This window comes from Leptosomus discolor, chromosome 1, assembly GCF_034619465.1.
Source record: "Leptosomus discolor isolate bLepDis1 chromosome 1, bLepDis1.hap2, whole genome shotgun sequence".
NCBI lineage: Eukaryota > Metazoa > Chordata > Aves > Leptosomiformes > Leptosomidae > Leptosomus > Leptosomus discolor.
This window is the reverse complement of record NC_141391.1, coordinates 34,108,012-34,128,688: the sequence shown is the minus strand read 5'-3', so window position 1 is coordinate 34,128,688 and position 20,677 is coordinate 34,108,012. Positions and strand designations below refer to the sequence as shown.

General features: G+C 40.1%; 1 protein-coding gene across 1 annotated transcript in view; it reads right to left on the bottom strand.

Moving 5' to 3' along the window:
• The window catches only part of VWA8 (von Willebrand factor A domain containing 8), a 203,720-nt gene that overhangs the window by 148,664 nt on the left and 34,379 nt on the right, over positions 1 to 20,677 (bottom strand). The window contains exons 5-9 of the mRNA XM_086481978.1: positions 16,948 to 17,115; positions 14,761 to 14,925; positions 14,311 to 14,360; positions 13,875 to 13,983; positions 10,870 to 10,974 (exon numbers count right to left, since the gene is read on the bottom strand). Of these exons, the coding sequence (XP_086338104.1) occupies positions 10,870 to 10,974; positions 13,875 to 13,983; positions 14,311 to 14,360; positions 14,761 to 14,925; positions 16,948 to 17,115 (597 nt within the window). The remainder of the gene's footprint in view (positions 1 to 10,869; positions 10,975 to 13,874; positions 13,984 to 14,310; positions 14,361 to 14,760; positions 14,926 to 16,947; positions 17,116 to 20,677) is intronic.

Below are 20,677 nucleotides of genomic sequence, written 5' to 3'. Positions count from 1 at the left end.
TTTTTCTGTTCCTTCTGAAAACAAGGCCAGAAGTATATTCAAGATTGTTTGTGAAATTCTAAATCCATTTACTTTACTTCAACTTTTACTTCACATATCTGTGTTCACATTCTTGATGGCCTATATATTTTATATTTAAAAACAAAGCAAAAAGATTGTATACCATCTACTTATTCTGACTGTAGTGACAGATGTAAAGTGAAAATGTCATATGGTGACTTTGCCAAGTTTTAGCCTGACAGACCAAAACAGTAAGAGAAACGGATGGAAGCCTTTAGCATGTGTAATAATAGATCACCTGTCTCTGCAGGTCATTATAACCAATTGCAGATTTAAACATCTGGCTACCAATAAAAATAACCATCAAACATTATGTTTACTTAGCTCCACAGCCTTATCATACAATGAAAATTGAGGACAACCTGTACAAATTAAGCCTTCAGCATGTTCTGGGTATATCAAGGACAAAAAGCAGGACATTTGTCTTCACAATCCTCTTTTGAGCATTATACTCTCTATTTTATGCCGTCTGTAGAAAGCATGAAAACCATTCAAAAAATCCTGTAAAAAGTCTATTTTTTGGGGAGGAGGGAAAGTCATATCAGGTGGGTTTATGCACAAAAAAGCCACTAACTGAAATGATTGAACTCATAGAGTCATTTTATTCAACAGAGTGAAAGCTGAGTAAACAAGAGAAAAAGAAGTATTATCCAACTCCTTAGAATTCTTAGAAAAAAGTTTTTATTACTACTAGGATTCACAGCACCGCCTATTAAAGTTTAGAAAGAAAACTGAGATGCATTCGTACAAACGCTTTGGCTCTTCATTACTTTGTAAATTCCCATTCTGGAACAAGAGCCTACAAAAATTTCATGTTTAAACATGAATTTAAGATAAATGTGCTTTAATAAAGGGCTGCACCAAATTCCATTGTTATTGTAACAGCTGAGTCTACTTCAGATAGCATTAAAAGTTTAAACAACAACAGAGGATAGGAATGCCTACTGAGTAATATCTCAAACTGTGATTCTAAGAAATGCTCCATGATTCTGTGAAATGACGTTCTCACTCTTATGTTCATTAGCAAATTGTAATATTCTTACTAAGTTAATGGCACTTTGGATATGGCCAAAGCTGCTCACACACAAAACTGCAAACTGCTTGTACACTAAAAACCCTTAATCAGATACCAACAAAAGAAAATAACTGTGAGCAAGCAAGATGATTATCTGCACCAGCAGCCTCGGCATCAAACAAGGAAGATTTGGAGACAGCAGCAGCACACCTTGTACATCAAGGTCTTAGGAATCTAAAATTTCTAAGGTGTTTTTTTTGGTTTGAGTATTTTGGTTGAGTTTTTTGGTTTTGGCTTTTTTCTTTGTTTTCCTTAAAATATTGTTAAGAGTTCTGCAGCTAGCCTTTTAGACCCTAAATTAGGACAGCAAAAGAGGACTGGCAATAGGTCACTGTCCAAATGGAGACCAGTGACGAGTGATGTTCCTCAAGGGTTGGTATTGGGACCAGTGCTATTTAAGATCTTTGCTGGTGACATGGACAGTGGGATTAAGTGCACCCTCAGCAAGTTTGCCGATGACACCAAGCTGTGTGGTGCATTTGACACGCTGGAGGGAAGGGATGCCATCCAGAGGGACCTTGACAGGCTGGACAGGTGGGCCCAGGCCAACACCATGAAGTTCAACAAGGCCAAGTGCAAGGTCCTGCACCTGGGTTGAGGCAATCCCAGGCTCAAATACGGGCTGGGTGATGAAAGGATCGAGAGCAGTCCTGGGGAGGAGTTGGGGGCGTTGGCTGACAAGAAGCTCAACATGACCTAGCCATGTGCACTCACAGCCCAGAAAGCTGATTGCATCCTGGGCTTCTTCATCAAAAGAAAAGTGGCCAGCAGTTCAAGGGAGGTGATTCTCCACCTCCACTCTGCTCTCGTGAGACTGCACCTGCAGTGCTGCATTCAGCTCTGGGGCCTGCAGCATAAGAAAGACATGGACCTGTTGGAGCGAGTCGAGAGGAGGGCCACAGAGATGATCAGGGGGCTGGGGCACATCCCCTATGAGGGCAGGCTGAGAGAGTTGGGGTTGTTCAGCCTGGAGAAGAGAAGGGTCTGGAGAGACCTTATAGCAACCTTCTAGTACCTAAAGGGGACCTACAAGAAAGCTGGAGAGGGACTTTTTACAAGGGCATGTAGTGACAGCACAACGTGTTAATGGTTTTAAACTAAAAGAGGGTAGGTTTAGCTTGGACATAAGGAAAAAATTTTTTGCGATGAGGATGGTGAGACACTGGCACAGGTTGTCCACAGAACTTGTGGCTGCCCCCTCCTTGGGAGTGTTCAAGGCCAGGCTGGATGGGGCTTGGAGCAACCCGGTCTAGTGGGAGGTGTCCCTGCCCATGGCAGGAAGGGTTCAAACTAGATGATCTTTAAGGTCCCGTCCAATCCAAAGCATTCTATGATTCTATGACTGTCTATCTTTCTGCAGATCGTTACTGAATTTATACAACTTGAATTCATCACATGTAAGCATGGAGATGCTGCTGAACTGGGTAATGGAGTAATTGAACAAGATACCACACTTACACGTGGACAGGAGCAGCAAACAAAACTGTTTGTGGCTTTCAGAGTAAGACAGATCTCTTAGAGGCAGTTCTTTGTTCAGAATTATTATAGTTAGATATGGAATTAGAGAACGGCATGAAATGGATGTACAACACATTAAACATACTTCTGCCTGAGCCAGAAGCAACTTCCTCTATATAAATTCCAAGTTGATGGCTGCAAAGAAAAAAATATTTGTGGCTTGGAAGAACAATAATCGAGCACATTCAGTATCAGAAAGTTTGGGAGATACTTGGAGAGCCAGAAGTGGGCAGCCTCATTGCTTCAGACTGAAGAGGAAAGAAAAAAGACTAGCCACCAAAAACAAGGGAAGTGGTTTGGCAGTCTATAATCATCAGGCCACATTCTGCATGCCTAGAAACACATGAGAAAAGGCAACCTGTAAAAATGAGAAAAAAGGAAGAAGAGGAATTCTGATCATTTGGAAGTATCTAATGATCAGTAATGTCTCAGCATGGAAACTACAAAGAATACGCTAGTGATCCAGCTGGTCAAAGAAACAGTGAGCTTAAATGAGACTTATTTGCAGATAACCATTATGCTGAACCCACAAGCCAGCTAAGCTATCCAAAAGAGGCATCCAAAGGCAACTGATGTTTCTTGAAGATTCTCTGCATGGGACAGAAATGGAATTTTTCAAGGAACAAGAAAATTTGCAACAGAAATATCTTAGAAGCGAACAGAATTGTCTAGACAAAAAAGAAGATTCCAGTTTTCTGAACTATTAGCCCACTCTCTGTAAGTGAGTGCCTATGTAGTCCGAAGATTCCCTACTGTGAGGCAGGGAAACAGTTTTCGAGGAGGAGGTCAGGTAAGATTAAAATGGGTGTGCAAATAATACAAAAATGTATCAAAGGGAACAAACAAGATTTTACTTCATATAAGCTCAAAACAGTAAACACAGAATCAATCAAGGCATGAAAAAAACGAAGAAAAATTCTAGAAGGGTCTTAGAGCAAAGTTAAACACTTGCATAGCAGGCTACCAGGAACTTGCTCATTTATTAAGACAAATCTGATCTATATGTTGTTTCTAAAATCTGATGGGAAGATTCCCTTGATTAGAAAGTTAAAAAGAAAACAAACAGTGGGTGTTTCCAGCACTGGGAAAAAAGGCACGCAAAAGGCATGTGAGAATTAAAAAAGCAAACCCAAAATCTCTGATGAATCTGAAGTAAAATACTAAAGGCTTCTGAAACAAGGAAGAAGTAAGTATAGAACAGTTGGAGTCTCTTATGAGCTACAAACTCGGCCTAAATGAAGATGACAAGCTTTATAAATGCCTATCAAGAGTATACAGGAGAGAAGACTTCAATACTGTGGGAGACATCACAGGTACTTAAGCTTATTGCTTGAGAATGTTTTACTGGAGGCTGTGTTCCTTGAAAGCAGTAATTTCTCTATATCTAAATCTTCTAGAGGAAAAGCTTAAATAAATTTGTACTTAATTTTTGCAATCATATTTCAAATGTTCATCTGTCAGTCAAAATAATTTGTAATGCCAATATTTCATGCAATTACAGAATAATTTTAAAGGCCAGAATTCAAACTAAGTCATATTTTCCTTTGCAAGATCTTCTAAGTGCAAGATCTTCAACAAGAATCAGAAGAGAAATTGATATAGTTTCCAAAGTGCAGAAACTTCAAATAAGGGTACACAAAGGCACCTCGTTCTCAAGTTTATTTCGGTACTTCAGTCCTGTGTTTCAAGCTAGTTAACTAACAAATGTTACAACCTGTAGCCCTTGCACAAATGTTGTGTACGATAAGCAACTCTCAAGATCACTGCTGATGCTGGATTAGTGTGCAGTCCATAAATATTTTTTTCGATGCTAACTAGTTTGACACAAGGAGCCACATCTGTATCAAATGAAAAAACTGGCTGATAGACAAAGTCAAGCCTAAAACAGGTTTTAACTCCAACTAGATCCACTCAACCGGAGATTTGCATTTCAAAGCATCTTTACACATCCAAGACTAACATGGTAAGAAACTACTTTCACCCACAGGGAAGGTATAAGTCAGTATTTATCTAACTATGGTTGCCACTCAGCTGAAGGGCATCGCCAGAAGGAATGTGGCGACCCAGATGGAGCTCCTGCACAAACATGCCTCAGTCCAAGTCTCTGGCTGCAGGGAGTGCCTGAGCCTGTTGCTTGGGCCAGAGGGCAGCGAAGACAATGCCTGTGTGAGGTGCAACCAGGTAGATGACACCTGTTCAGTACGGCAGCAGAACTGAAGGAGGAAGTGTAAAGGCTGAGGAGTATCAGGGAATGTGAGAGGGAGACAGATTGGTGGAGCTGCACCCTACCATCCCTGGGGCACAGGCAACAAACAGAGGCTCCACAAGTAGCAGAGGATCTCCTACCATCTTGCGACAAGGCAGAAGGAGAGGACTTAAGAGATGGGGGGGGAATGGAAACAGGTCTGTGCTAGGGGCGGCAGGCGAATCCCCTCTCTGCCTCCCTCACCTTCCCAGTTCCCCTTGCATAACAGATATGGGGCTCTAGAACTTGAGGGCCAGGAGGGTGAAGATGTAGACGAAGGTCCATCCAAACAGTTACCTAGGGTGAGTCAACCAGCCCCACACATTACAACTGGCTCTGTTAAGAATAGAAGGAGGGTAAGTGTCGTGGGTGATTCCCACAGAGGGCCTGATATGACTCCCAGACCCATCCCACAGGGAAGTCTGCTGCCTCCCTGAGGCCCGGGTGAGGGACATCACTAAGACACTTCCTGGTCTGGTACAGCCCTCGGACTATTACCCGCTATTGGTTTTTCAGGTTGGATCAAGGAGAGCTGACTGATGAAGCCTTCCTACTCCAGCTACAAGAGGCGTTGCGCTCACAGGCTTTCATCCTGCTGGGGAACTTCAAGCACCCCAACATCTGCTGGAAAAGTAACACAGCAAGCTGTAGGCAATCCAGGAGACTCCTAGAGTGCCTTGATGACAACTTCTTAAGGCAGGAAATAGACAGCCCTACCCGAGGGGATGCGATACCGGACCTGATGGTCATTAATGAAAGCGAGTTCATTAGGGGATGTCTAGATTGGAGGCAGCCTGGGCTGTAGCGACCATGCACTGGTGCAGTTCACAATCCTAAGGGACAGGGATAGGAATCAGACAAGGAACACAGTCAGGACGCTGAATTTCAGGAAAGCAAACTTCCAGCTCTTCAAGGAGCTAGTCAATAGGATCCCCTGCGAAACAGTCCTCAGGGACAAGGGTGCAGAACAGAGCTAGCAGATCTTTAAGGATGCTTTCCATACAGCACAAGAGCTCTCAATCCCCAGGTGCAGGAAATCAGGAAAGCAAAGCAAGAGACCGGCATGGCTGAGTCGAGACCTGCTGGTCAAACTAAAAGGCAAGAAGGAACTGCACAGACAGTTTAAGCTGGGACAGGTATTGTGGGAAGTGTATAGGGATGCTGCCCGGTCATGTAGGGATGCGGTCAGGAAGGCCAAGGCGCAACTGGAGCTGAACTTGGCTAGAGATGTGAAAAATAACAAGAAGGGCTTTTACAGGTATGTCAATCAGAAAAGGAGGGTCAAAGAGAGCGTACCCCACCTTATGAGCAAATCTGGCAAGATGGTAAGAACAGACAAGGAGAAGGCTGAGGTTCTCAACAACTTTATTGCTTTGGTCTTTACTGGCAACCTTTCTCCTCGCACCTCCAGAGTTGAAGGACCACAAGACAGGGACCAGGGTGACAGAGTCATTCCCACTGTGAGTGAAGACAAGGCTCATGACCACCTAAGGAACCTTACCCAATGAGATGCATCCCAGAGTCCTGAGCAAATTGGCTGATGTAGTCACCAAGCCACTCACCATGATAGTTGAAAAGTCCTGGCAGTCAGGTGAAATCCCAGGTGACCGGAAGAAGGGAAACGCTACACCCTTTTTAAAAAAGGGTAGAAAGGAGGACCCTGGGAACTGCTGACCTGTCAGCCTCACCTCTGTGCCTGGGAAGATCATGGAGCAGATCCTCTTAGAAGCTCTGCTAAGGTACATGGAGGACAGGGAGGTGATTCGGGACAGACAGCATGGCTTCACCAAGGGCAAGTGCTGCCAGATGAAGCTAGCATCCTTCTGCGATGGAGTGGACAAGGGAAGAGCTACAGATATTATCTATCTGGACTTCTGCAAGGCCTTTGACACGGTCCCCCACAACATCCTTATCTCTAAGTTGGAGAGATACAAATTTCATGGGTGCACTGTTCGGTGGACAAAGAATTGGCTGGATGGTCACATCCAGAGGGTGGTGGTCAACAGCTCGATGTCCAGATGGAGATGGGTGACAAGTGGTGTCCCTCAGGGGTCCATGCTGGCACCAGTGCTGTTTAATAACTTCATCAATGACATAGACAGTGGGACTGAGTGCACCCTCAGCAAATTTGCAGATGACACTAAGCTGAGTGGTACAGTTGACACGCCTGAGGGATGGGATGCCATCCAAAGGGACCTGGACAAGCTGGAGAGGTGGGCCCATGTGAATCTCATGAGGTTCAACAAGGCCAAGTGCAAGGTCCTGCACGTGCGCCAGGGCAATCCTCATAATCAATACAAGCTGGGGGATGATGTGATAGAGAGCAGCCCTGCCAAGGAGGACTTGGGGGTACTGGTGGATGAAAAGTTGGATGTGAGCCAACAATGCCCGCTCACAGCCCAGAAGGCCAATCGCATCCTGGGCTGTATCAAGAGAAGCGTGACCAGCAGATCAAGAGAAGTGATCCTCCCCTTCTACTCTGCTCTGCTGAGACCCCACCTGGGGTCCAGTCCTGGAGCCCTCAATACAAGAAGGACATGGACCTCTTGGAGTGGGTCCAGAGGAGGGCCATGAAAATGATCAGGGGCCGGAGCACCTCCCGTATGAAGACAGGCTGAGAGAGTTGGGGTTGTTCAGCCTGGAGAAAAAAAGACTCCAGGAGGATCTCATAGCAGCCTTTCAGTACTTGAGGGGGGCCTACAGAAAAGCTGGGGAGGGACTGTTTACAAGGGCACGTAGCGATAGGGTGAGGGGCAATGGTTTTGAACTAGAAACGGGTAGATTTAGATTGGATATTACGAAGAAGTTCTTTGCCATAAGGGTGGTAAAGCACTGGAACAGGTTGCACAGAGAGGTGGTGAAGGCCCCATCCCTGGAGACATTCAAGATTAGGCATGATGGGGCTCTGAGCAACCTGGTCTAGCTAAAGATGTCCCTGCTGACTGCAGGGGGGTTGGACTAGATCACCTTTGAGGGTCCCTTCCAGCCCAATGCATTCTATGATTCTATGATTCTATTTCACATTAATTCATTATCAAGAATGAGAATTACAAGGAATACCTAGGTCTTGGTGGAGTCTCAGCAAGCAAGGAGGCACATAAGGAACAGATTTACCCAAGTTGAAGATAATGTTTGTGCCCAGAGAGTATGATCTCTTCAAGAAATATGCAAAGGGTGTAACAGCTGCCAAAACCAGCTGTTTAGCCTAGCCACTGGCTACCTCACTTCTCAGCTCCGACAGCTGACTGAAAGCGAAGACATCCTGAAACTAACATAGATTATCAGCTAGATTACTACTTCCTCATATCTGTCTCCAAGTGTGATGCCTAAACTTTCCATTTTATTATACGAAAATTGTTTTTATTTTCTTTAAATGTTAGGTGATGTTAAGAAGTGATTCAGTTCACACAAATTAACCCACCAATTGCAAATAGACTTCAAGTATTTATTTTTTTTCAACTCCCCAAACCTCCCAGTTAAGATTAGTATTTCCTAACTGCATTCAGTTACACAGAGAGACGTATGCAGTGGCAACTATCGGGTGGACACTCTTTGGAAATCTGTAGGAAGGCAGAGTAAGAAATCATCTTGCTTCTGACAGACTCCTCTCCCTCACATTCCTTACAGAATGGAAAAAATAATTTCTTATCCATATTTAATACAATTCTGATGCTTCTATTACTATAATTTCATTATAAACAGAAGTTCCTCAGTACAACCAGTTGTTTTCTGTACTTCTTAAGGTTCATTGCTTAACAAGGTTTGTTGCATGCAAATAGAATAAAATTGCAAATAAGATTACATGTACTTGTTGACATAATGGGAAAAATTTGTATAAGTAGTGATGAGGAAGGATATCAATAGAGAGGAAAATTAACACAAAAAATGTAAATTATAAAGTGGCATTTAAAAGTAGATGATCATCGAGAAAGAAGATTTTAGTAGTCAAATTAACCTGCCTTACACAAGAAGCAAAAGCATGCACAACACAAAATTAAATTAAAGAAAACATAGAATAGAATCATAGACTAGTTTTGGTTGGAAGGGACCTTTAAAGGTCATCTAGTCCAACCGCCCTGCAGTGAGCAGGGACATCTTTAGCTAGATCAGGTTGCTCAGAGCCCTGTTCAACTGGACCTTGAATGTCTCCAGGGATGGGGCTTCTGCCACCTCTCTGGGCAGCCTGTTCCAGTGTTTCACCACCTTCATTGTAAAAAATTTCTTCCTTACATCCAGTCTAAATTCACCCTCTTTTAATTTGAAACCATTATGCCTTGATCTATCAGAACAGGTCCTGCTAAAAAGATTGCCCACATCTTTCTTATAGGCCCCCTTTAAGTACTGAAAGGCTGCAATAAGGTCTCCCCGGATCCTTCTCCAGGCTGGAAAAATGGAGCTGATGGTACTGAACAAAAAGACATTCACAATCCATAACCGATAGGGGAAACAAAATGACACAAAGGATTTAAAATAAAGGCATATGAAGAACAGAAGTGACTGTTACTGCTGTACCGATAGAAGTCTGTATTTCCACCCAGACCATGGTTCTTATGGGCAACTTCAATCATCCTGATATGTGATGCAAGGGCAACGCAGCATGACACAACCAATTTAGATTTCTGAGGCTGCCTGGAATAATGTCTCAACACAGGAGCTGCACTGGCTAGGCAGGGGTGATGCACAGACAGCTCCTGCCGTTGACAAACAAGGAGCAATTGGTTGTGGATGTGGCAACGAACGGCAGCCTTGGCTGTAGCAACCATGAAATAATGAAGTTTAACATCCTGAGGGGGAGTGAAGACAAGGAATATCAGTACAGATCCTGGATTTCAGGCCAGATCGACTTATTCAGTGAAGTGGTAGGTGAGACGCCACAGGAGACAGCTTTGAAGGTTCATGAAAGATAGCAGGTCATTCAATCTCCTTCAAATCACACAGATCCACAGAATGGTAGGGGTTCGAAGGGACCTCTGGAGATCATCTAGTTCAACACACCTGCTAGAGCAGGTTCACCTACAGCAGGCTGCACAGGCAGGTTTTGAATATATCCAGAGAAAGACACTCCACAACCTCCCTGGGCAGCCTGTTCCAGTGCTCTGCCACTCTCGGAGTAAAGAAGTTTTTCCTCATATTCAAGCATAACTTCCTGTGCTCCAGTTTGTGCCCATTTCCCCTTGTCCTGTTGCTGGGCACCACTGAAAAGAGCCTGGCCCCATCCTCTTGACACCTCCCCTTTACATATTTATAAGCATTGACAAGGTCCCCTCTTAGTCTTCTTTTCTCCAGGCTAAAGAGCCCCAAGTCCCTCAGCCTTTCCTCATAGGAGAGATGCTCCACTCCCCTCATCATCTTCACAGCCCTCCACTGGACTCTCTCCAGTAGCTCCCTGTCCTTCTTGAACTGGGGGGCCCAGAACTGGACACAGCACTCCAGATGGGGCCTCACCAGGGCAGAGTAGAGGGGGAAAATAACCTCCCTCGACCTGCTGGCCACACTCTTCTTAATGCACCCCAGGATGCCATTGGCCTTCTTGGCCACAAGGGCACATTGCTGGATCATAAGTAACTTGCTGTCCATCAGGACTCCCAAGTCCTTCTCTGCGGAGCTGCTCCCCAGCAGGTTGACCCTCAGCCTGTACTGGTGCATGGGGTTATTCCTCCCCAGGTGCAGGACCCTACACTTGCCCTTGTTGAACCTCATCAGGTTCCTCTCCGCCCAGCTCTCCAGCCTGGCCAGATCTCTCTGAACGGCAGCACAGCCTCTAGTGTGTCAGCCAGTCCTCACAGTTATGTATTGTCAGGTTATGATGTTTGCTTTTTCAAAAACACTGTTTAGCATCAGCAATAATGCAGCCATTTAGTTTACTTAAGATTTGTTTGTTTGTTTACAGTAGTAGTGAAGTAACATTAGTCAGAACTACTGTCATAACCCATTACTCCCTGGAATTATAATATATATGTGCAATACTTACTTTTAATGCATCTTTGACTGCAGTCCTGCCTTCCTGTCCAAGGAAAACATTATAGGGGTAAAGCCGGTCAATAACATGCTGGACTGACATCATAGGAAAGGAATCCTAATTCAAATTTAAAAATACAAATTAAAAAAAGGATTTGCTCATTCTATCATCAGCTATTAACCTGAAAATCCTACATAGCACTGAACTTAAAAATAAAACTGTAAGGGCAGTATACAAATGACCACTACATGCAGTATTCAATCAAACGTCAAAACAGGCATTTCTCAGGTACAATTCATTATAATAAAAATGTCTAAAGTAGATTAGAAGAACTATGTCCTAAAAATTACTTTCTTTCCTGTGCATTAATGGCAGCTACAGTGATTGTCTCATAGATCTAAAGACATTTAAGGTTAGGAGAAAAAAAAAAATCTCACCACAAGTAACAGTTTCACAGTACTACTAGAATAGAATCAATACAAGAAATCTATATTACAATAATGATCTACTCATTCACAGCAATTTCCAGTATTTACTTTTGATTTTATTACATTGTAGAGATCCTACTTAAACAAATCAATTCTCAGAAATTTCTGAACAGTTTTATTAAAACTGTATTGTTTTGAAATGACTTACTAAGTATGCTTGCACTTTCTATGCAAAAACTGAAAACAACTTTTTTTTTTTTTTTTTTTTTACTATCTCCTCATCAGTTGCAAGTACTAACTCTTTTCTCAGTTGCTGCCGGAACTAGACAAAGATTCAATCATTTTGCCGCAGTAATAAAGAAATGGAAGCGCATTTATGAATACACAAGAAACATATGTATAAAGCCTTTCATGGTGGAAAAAAGTGTTTCAAAAACCTTAAAGTGATGCTTGATTGTTTTTTAAAAGATTTGCAAATTTTTAAGGACTACTTGTGTGTAACGCTAGTGAGAAACAGTCAGTGGACTTGGCACTACTTTTTTAAGCCTTCATCAAAGTAAGGAAAAAGTAATATAATTCAAATAAAATCATCTGATTTTCAGTTATACACTTGGATTTACATAGGCACCCAAGTGAAAGAAGAGTTGCTTAGAAATGAGATCAGGAGATGCATATTTTATGAAATGCGTAATTCAATTCATACTTATAATCAGTAATACTATTTATAATGTTCCATATTAAGAAAAGATCAGTAAAAATAAACCATTTAAGGCACTGTAGTAAATGTACCACATAAAGGATCAGGGAGCCCTTTATTGCATTTTAAAAGCCCTCTGTCTATATATAAAGATATAACATATAATTTGTCCACATTATCTCAAATTAATAATAATTACAATGGCATGTATGAAATTAGCCTCTTCAGAACAGCACCCTATAAAAAAATTTTCCCTTTCAGCAGGCAAGATATTTCAACCTAAGAAATACATTTTGGGACTGTGAATCCAGAAGATGAGCTAGTCATTACAACGCATTCCCTCCACACTTTTGAACAGTTAAATCAACCAAGCTGAAAGTAGAGGATGGCAGTGACCCAGCATGTGAAGGAAAAATGCTGTAGCTAGAATCACCCAGAACAGTCAGCTTAGAAAACCAAGTGATTAAAACTAATTCTAAAAGAAACAGTTCTCGTCTACCTAAAAAAGATACTGTCATACAAGGATAACACTCCACATTCTCTAATGTAAAATAAAACGCTTCCTTCATTCCATAGTTTAGTTAATGGCTTAGGGCTCATTTTCTTTTCATTGCTCTGAGAGCCATCTGGCATTCATTTAAAAATAATTTTTCACTACAGGGCTCAAAGAATAAAGAGTTGCAATTTATTTTCAAATCCAACATGTATTTCTTTCCTAAAGCTCTCCAAATACCATTTCATTTCTCTGAACTTGAATTTTAATCACTTCTTAACATCCAATGTAGTACTACTAATTCAGAAAAAAATTATGTCTGTAAGTATCCAGCACAACTGAGGGGACTGAGCAACTCAGAAACAGAAGTAATTGTTACATTTTAATGTTTATAATCCAATAACATATGTAGAAATAATCTTCCATTGAGCAGTTACCATACATAAAATGATTGCACAGGAGACACAACAGAAAACTATCCCAAAAGTCCTTCCCACAGACACCTGCACTTTGAAAGGGGGGTTTGAGAAGCTGTCCTGGTATTTCTGGGTTGACCACATCTTCCTGCATAAAAAAGGGTACCAACCCCTCTCTCTCTTCATACAGATCTCCTCTCCCTGACTTCCTTCAGGAGGCACCTTACGTTTTTACTTTGACTTTTTACCATGTAATTACAAATTCCAAAGGACAAAAGCCTGTCAGGGAAAGCAGAAAGACTGCCACAGCTTTACTCCTGACCTGCCTGATCTGCCACTGTGAATGCAGCAAGTGTGCAGTTGTTATATTTCCCTATAGACTGTGGCTGTCAAAGTATTGCATCTTCAAGTATGCACAACCTGCATCTTCAGGTAACCCTCTATGCCTGTGTTTATTCTAATCCACCAGCCAACACAAAGAGCTAATGTAGGCTTCATGTCATACAACTTAACTGTCTCCTGTACCCACATTTTGTGTCCTTTTAGGTGTCAATGGAGAGCAATAGGTGTCTTTGCAACGCAATCAATCTGATTTACATGCATACCATTAAATCAGAAGCACTTCTACATTGTGATTTTTATTCCTCTCCACTGACTACCTCAGCGTCATCATGTGAACTATAGATACCCCTTAAGTCAGGTAAGATGATTTAGCAGAATAAAAATCATTCTTTTGAGCACTAAGATACACTTAATCACATCGCAAATCTTGTGTCACGCCATACTTTGTCCTTCAGTATTACACTACATACTTGTTTAAAGCGTTATCCAGAGATATCTGACCAGGGCTTTTCTCCCTCAAACCATATTTAATTTTCAGGCTTATTTTTAAAATGTTCATGTTAATCTTCTCCTAACAATATGAATAATCCAGATCTAATTTTAAGCCCATACAGTTTCACAGCACATGTGTATGCACATACCAAAATCTGAACCGCAGCCGATAAACTGTCTAAAGGAAAATCTGGAAGTCCCAATGTAGAAGATTCTTGAGAGCAGAGAGTTGTAGCAAAAGACAGGAGCTGAGAAATTCTGCATAGGAGAAAGTAATTACAGAGTTTTATACATGCTATCTATATTTAAAATACTAAAGCCTAAAAAATTAAATACAGTATAATATGCTGAAACTATTTCTCAGCACAAGTAAGTAAGGTGTGACTGAAGTTCTAAAGCATTAAGGATTCATTACATGAAGGCTGCATACGAAAAGCTGTGAGTATACACCCACACATATTTAAAAACTTCTTCAGTTCTGGTCTCTATGCAGTGACAGAAGATACAAAAATAGCATGGAATCCTGAAAGGACATCGTTTTTCTTCATTCATTCCATTTTTTTTTTTTTAATTATGAAAAATTACCTCTCTGTGGAAATGTTTGTTCCAATTGAATATAATAGCTGAAGATGGTCCTGAAAATAGAACATAAAATCACAGAGCAAATTAATTTTGGGACCATACTGTGGGTCACAGCTCACGATGTATGAGGCATTTTCTGCTTTTCCTTCTAATCTAGACATAAGGAGTCTACTCACTCCTTGACACAGAATTAATTTTATTTAAAAAAAAAAAAATTATCCCATCTTTCTTTTAGGGTTATTTTGTTTTATGGAAGTTATTTTTTGCTGCAGCATTCCTTGGCAACTCTAAGCCTGCTTTTCAGGAACTTATTAGGCCCCAGTATGAAAAATACCCTTTAAGATAAATTTATTACTCAAGGATTCTTTTCAGCAGTGAGGTGAGTAAAACATAACATCAAAATATTAGCTCTACCCAGTACAGATAATCCAACTCTTCTGCTAGGACACTTACCTTAAAGGGCAGATGATAAACATCTCTAGCTTGAAATCGAGAGCGAAGGGGCGGATCCAAAGGGTTACCAGAGTATTTAGGTACTGGCAGGCCCAATGCTATCACTCGAAAATCTTCACTAACTCGAACAATCTTCCGTGCATCCAACTCTGATTTTGCATGATCCTAAATTAGTTAAAATAAAGCAATAAGACGATAAAAAAAATTACAAATTAAAAATGTATGATGATTAAGCTGCAGATTGACTATCAAGCCCTGGTCCTTCAATCTAAATGCAGCAAAGTTTTCATCTTTCATTCAGAGGAGCTAGAAAGCACTGAACTAGTCAAATCTGTGGATGGTAAAAGTAAGTTTTTCCAAACTGCATGTAGATGGAATGCTTGATTAGGTGCAGCTTTCAGGCCTGTAGCAATTTGACTGAAGACCCCACAAATGGTCAAAGTTGGAAAGGTATCACTACCACCTTGTTTTCAGAAAGAACAGAAAATAAACAGAACCCAAAATTTATTTTATTCTAAAACATTAGAAATGGGTTACCATAAGCAAGTTTTTTTCTTCTTTTTCACCTCTCATAACTGCAAAGGAAACTAAAATGTGCATTTAAAATTTCATTTACAAACTATGCTTTATTATTATGAGAAATAATACAGAACTAGACTCGTTCATGAGGACACTAAATGTTGTATTTCACTTGTTGTCATGTAAAAAATTCATTGCATACAAAAAATGCACTCTTCTTTAGTCTTCCCAGATCACAGTTAAGTCTTCCTTGAAACCAAACATGACTACATTTCCTGCAGACCTAGATGTACAGTAATTATTCACACAGGAGAAGAGAAAAGGAACATTAACTTATATAATACAATATTCTCCAAACAACAAAACAACATATTAGATTTAGTATTGCAGCAAGAGATTTATTTAATTCATATATTATTAGCAGTGTGCCTGAGGCACTCAGTTTGAAACATTTTATCATTAGAAAAGTGTTAAAAATGAAAAAAGAAGAGAGGAAGATGCTTTGCATAATTGTAACCAAATCCTGTCTAAGTTTGAATTCTCATTTTCAGCCTTTAAATACAATTACATTTTAAAAGCTTACTTTTAAAATATAATGTTTCAAACAACTGCATCTGGTAATTAAATATCTTAATTTTTTTTTTTTGAAAAGGCATGGATCAGAACAATTTTAACCACAGACGAGAGGCATAAGAAATAATGATATATTTTCAGAAATCCACTACAGTACTTCAGTGTACTTCGCAACTTCATACAACCAGGATCAATGACAAAAGGTTTATTGCAAATTTCCTTCCTGTGCCACATGGGTCTGAATTATACACCTAACCACAGTTAGGTATGAGACAGAAACATGAGGAAGCAGGTGTCAGACTGTTACGAGAGACTGACAGGTATATGATCAGAAACTACAGTACATGAAAGTAAGATGCAGAGTACTACTGGAAACTGTCTGATTAAATTTATTGAGATTCCCAAAAGCCTGAAAAGTATCCACTCATATTTAAGCACTAGGACTCAAAACACATTAAAAAAAAAAAAAAAAAAAAAAAAAAAAAAAAAAAAAAAAGGAAAATGGCTAAAGTAGCAATGGCAGCAGACATTAAAATCCCATTTTCTAACAAAAGAAAATTCTCCAACAATTTCCTATAATTTAGACTGGCTGTTTACATACAGTTTTGTAAATTGAAGCCAAGAGAGCACTGATGAACATAGCGTTGCTCACCTTGACGTCATTTTTTTGGTATCTTAACATTTTAAAGGCTTAGCAACAAGGCTATTGCAATGTTGAAGCTTTATCTGAATGTCATGGGAACAATTTCAACTTAAATCTCTTTTCACAAGTATATTTGGGTTGCTCTCACACTGTGGCTTTTACATTTTAGAAACATACAGGCTTTGTACAAGGTTAACATGGACTACTCTTTTTCATGTGGACAGACAACACACAGACAAAAACTTTTTGCTGTGGTTGCAAGCAGTAGTTTGACTTCTCACATAGCTTTTACCTGCTTATTTCATCCTATGTAACATCCCAGAAAAAAAACAAAACATAGAAACCTTGGTGAGATTTCCCCATTTGACTTGTAAGTACTCTCCCCTTCATAACGGTAATCCAGTGCTACCAAGAATGGGGGCGGGGGGGGATTCCAAACAGCATTTCCATACCTGCAGAAGTTTGTCGTAACGCTCTGCAGACATGAGAAAACGACCATCTTCAAGTTGCATTTCCCTATTCTCCAGCAAATTGTTTAACACCGGCAGGACGTTCCGCTCAGCCTTCTCCAAACCTTCCAGCACAAGGATTCTGCCTTCAGTAGCCGCACGAACCGCACACTTTAAAAAAAAATACCCCCCCCCGGTATTATAATAGAAATAAACATTACATATCTCATTAAATCCTGCTGAAAAAGAAACTCCAGGTGCTTCCCAAAACAGTATTTATTTCTGTAAGAATCAATAAGATGCACATCAGGAGTGATCAGGACGAGTGACTATCTTAACAGTGCTACATATTCACGAGCTGGAATTTCATCTCCTAACTATTACAGGGACTGACAGAAATAAGTTCTAGTATTTTGCACCAACAGAATAAAATGTAAAACCTTGCAGACATTTTAGTGTATACCCAGTATATATTAATATGTGGCACCCTTTCTTTTTGATGTTGCATAGTATTTTGTATTTTCAAGTATTTTAACATCATCTAACACTTCCGGGACAGCTATTTATATAGAAAACAAACAATCAAGGTGGTTTTATTTATGGTTACAATTCTATTAAAATATTTAGAAAAAAGTCAGGTATTTCAGGCAACCCTTTGTATTGCTCCAGCTATGCACCAGTGTAATTCATCCTCAGTATACTGCTTTAGTCTGACTAGACCATAAGTCTACTGAAATCAAGCATGGACGATAAAAAGAAAATAGTGCTATAAATAATCAGATATTTTAAAATGTGATAAAATTAAAAAGATTTAGAATTATATCCCCTGTCTGAACATGGTCTTCCACAAACCCAGAACACAAATGTAGCCATTGACTTGATAATCCTTTAGGATAGAAGGTTACCTCATTTCTGTATTTCATTTTAGTAGTTGTTTATAAGTGGCTGTTTATTTAAGTGCATAATGTGGAGTCAAAATGTAAAACTAAACTCTGGTGCTGGTAATTTTGTGCAACTTTCTTGCAGTCAATGACATTCACTCAGGTAAATTACCTACACTTCGTATCTAATATTCACAATTGCTGGCCAGTAAAAGACTCTAAAATTCAATGCATTCTTGTCTACTCCAAATTTGCAGAAGTTTAATCAAATAACGGGGCAGGTTCAGGCACAGGCAACATTTAGAGGCTCCAAAGAGTCTTCCTTTGCATTCCTATTATATTTTAACACAATAAAGAAGAACAAATGAAATCTCTTCCCAGCATGTCTCCTATAACTCCTACAGAAGAACCTGTCATATAACACTAGATGGAAATCTCTGATGAATACAATAGATGCCAAAAGCTGGGACAGAGAGAAAGAAAGAAGGAAGATATGAGAAAGAATAATGAAGAATTACCAGAATACAAAAATAACAAGGAAAAAAAAAAATAATTACATATGAAAGCATATGTATAAAGGACAAAAGCATAAGCATAAACTAGAAACAAAGAACAGTTCAGCACAACAAATTAATTGCTACATGGTACAACACATACAAGAGAATCGGAGATCCATCCGAGAAGATAAAGAAGACACTAAATGATAAGACTAATTTAGATGCTTCTTATGTACGGTATAGAAGCATAAATAACTACCAGCAAATTAGCCATAACGTAAGCTTTTCACATTGCTATTAAGATGGTATCTAATCTGGATTCACAGACTCACAGAATGTTAGGGGTTGGAAGGGACCTCGAAAGATCATCTAGTCCAACCCCCCTGCCAGAGCAGGACCTCCTAGAGTAGATCACACAAGAACGCACCCAGGCGGGTTTTGAATGTCTCCAGAGAAGGAGACTCCACAACCTCTCTGGGCAGCCGACATTCACAAATCCCAGTACCCATCTCCAGATCAAGTTCTCTTCTCTGAAAGACATTCTACATAACATTTTAAGGACTAGCTTCATAATCAGTATCTGAGGAACCTGGAATAATCCCATCAAAGAAGTAATAGTCCTCAGATTATTTCTCTTCCACTGAATCACCAATTCTTTCAAAAAGCAATCAGTATCTGAATTAATTTGTTGTTGTTGTTGTTAATTCAGGACACCGTACTCTACTGACAGGCAATATAAAATTCCTCTCTCCTCATCCCATAAAATTTGTGCAAAGGACAAACTTTACACTAACATTCTTCTCTAGGAATGTCACTGATCAAGTAAAAAATCTGCTCCAACCTGCTTGAATAGAAAACCTGAGTCTCCAGCAGCCAGTCCAATAACCCTGGCATGAACAAAATGCTATTTTGTCTAAACGCAGTTTGGAGATACAGCCAGAATATGCTTTAACAAACAATTTATTTGCCAAGTTGGTTGGATTCTGCATATTATAAGTCTATGAAGACTTTATGACTGAGTTTCCAGAGGAAAATACACATTCTGTTCATATGGTTTCAAAATATTTTGAGTATCCATAGAATCTTGTTGACTCATGTTGAGACACGCACACTATGGATGAAGGCTTGCTGAAATAACAGGCTTCCAGTATCAACATAAGTTTCTCTCCTGAACTTGTACATGAATGCAAACTGCTGTAGGGTAGACAGCGAATATCAAGAAGTATATAACAATCATTAACTTCAAAAGATGTTCTCCATTAGCAGTGCAATCTTAAGCAGCAGCCTACGACACTATGTTGCCTGCTGATCATCAACTTACAGGATCAAAATTCAGAAAGTACACAGTTTCTAGAGCTTGGAAACTATTCGAAGTTTTTATTCAAAATTCTATTGTTCAGTACAATAGTATTTCAAAAGGTATGCTACAGATGGTCTTTTCCTACCTACATGTACTTTTTATAATCAGCTTCAGGAATGGCTGAATCAACAACCATGGTTTTTCACTTCTTAATCAAAGACACCCCATAACAATGATAACATCACCACCATCCGGGTGTTAATTTACTCTGATTGGCTTTCTTCCAAATTGTGCTCCTCATATACCTTCAAAGCACATCTGAAATACTGGAAATTGTTCTTCGAACTACAATGAAATATAAACGCACAATTCATCTACCTCTAAAGTTCTTGTGTTAAACAGTGTGCTCTTAAGACCAAAACAGCTACATATCTCTAGCTGAACTATGATATTTCTGCATTCTGGTTGGTAATGAGTAATAAGTTTTTGAATAAGCTAGGCATACTACAAGGCATCCTCTGAATCATTATTTCAGTTTTATCTGTGTATTGATGGATTGGTATGGAAACTAAAACGCATTCAAAAAATCAGAGGAAGGAAAGTAAGTTTGCAATCTGTCACTGAAAATCATTTTTAAAAAACGCTTCCAAGAAACAAATCTTCACAATTCTATAATGAAAACCCAGAAATAGCTGCACTGCCTCTCTCTCTCCCTAGCCTCGTTCGTTCTAAATGTTTAACATAAAACAAAGTTTGACCGAGGGGGGCCTATATTGTGCAACGTTGACGATAAACCTGAGACTAAAAGTATTAATTCTTGTTAAAAGGCCAAGAGGGATTTGTTAAATGTTTACTTTCAGATTCATTGTAAATGCAGCGAGGGACTATTTTGCTCATCAGAGGAGGACAGATATTGCTGCCTCCCACCCATGTCCTAGGGCTCTGGAAGGATGGTAACCTGGACACCTGCTCCAGAGGATATCTGCAGCTACCGCAGGCCAGGAACAGAAGCCCTTCATGCAATGCTGCTCTCATAGTAACGGCTTTATGCAAAA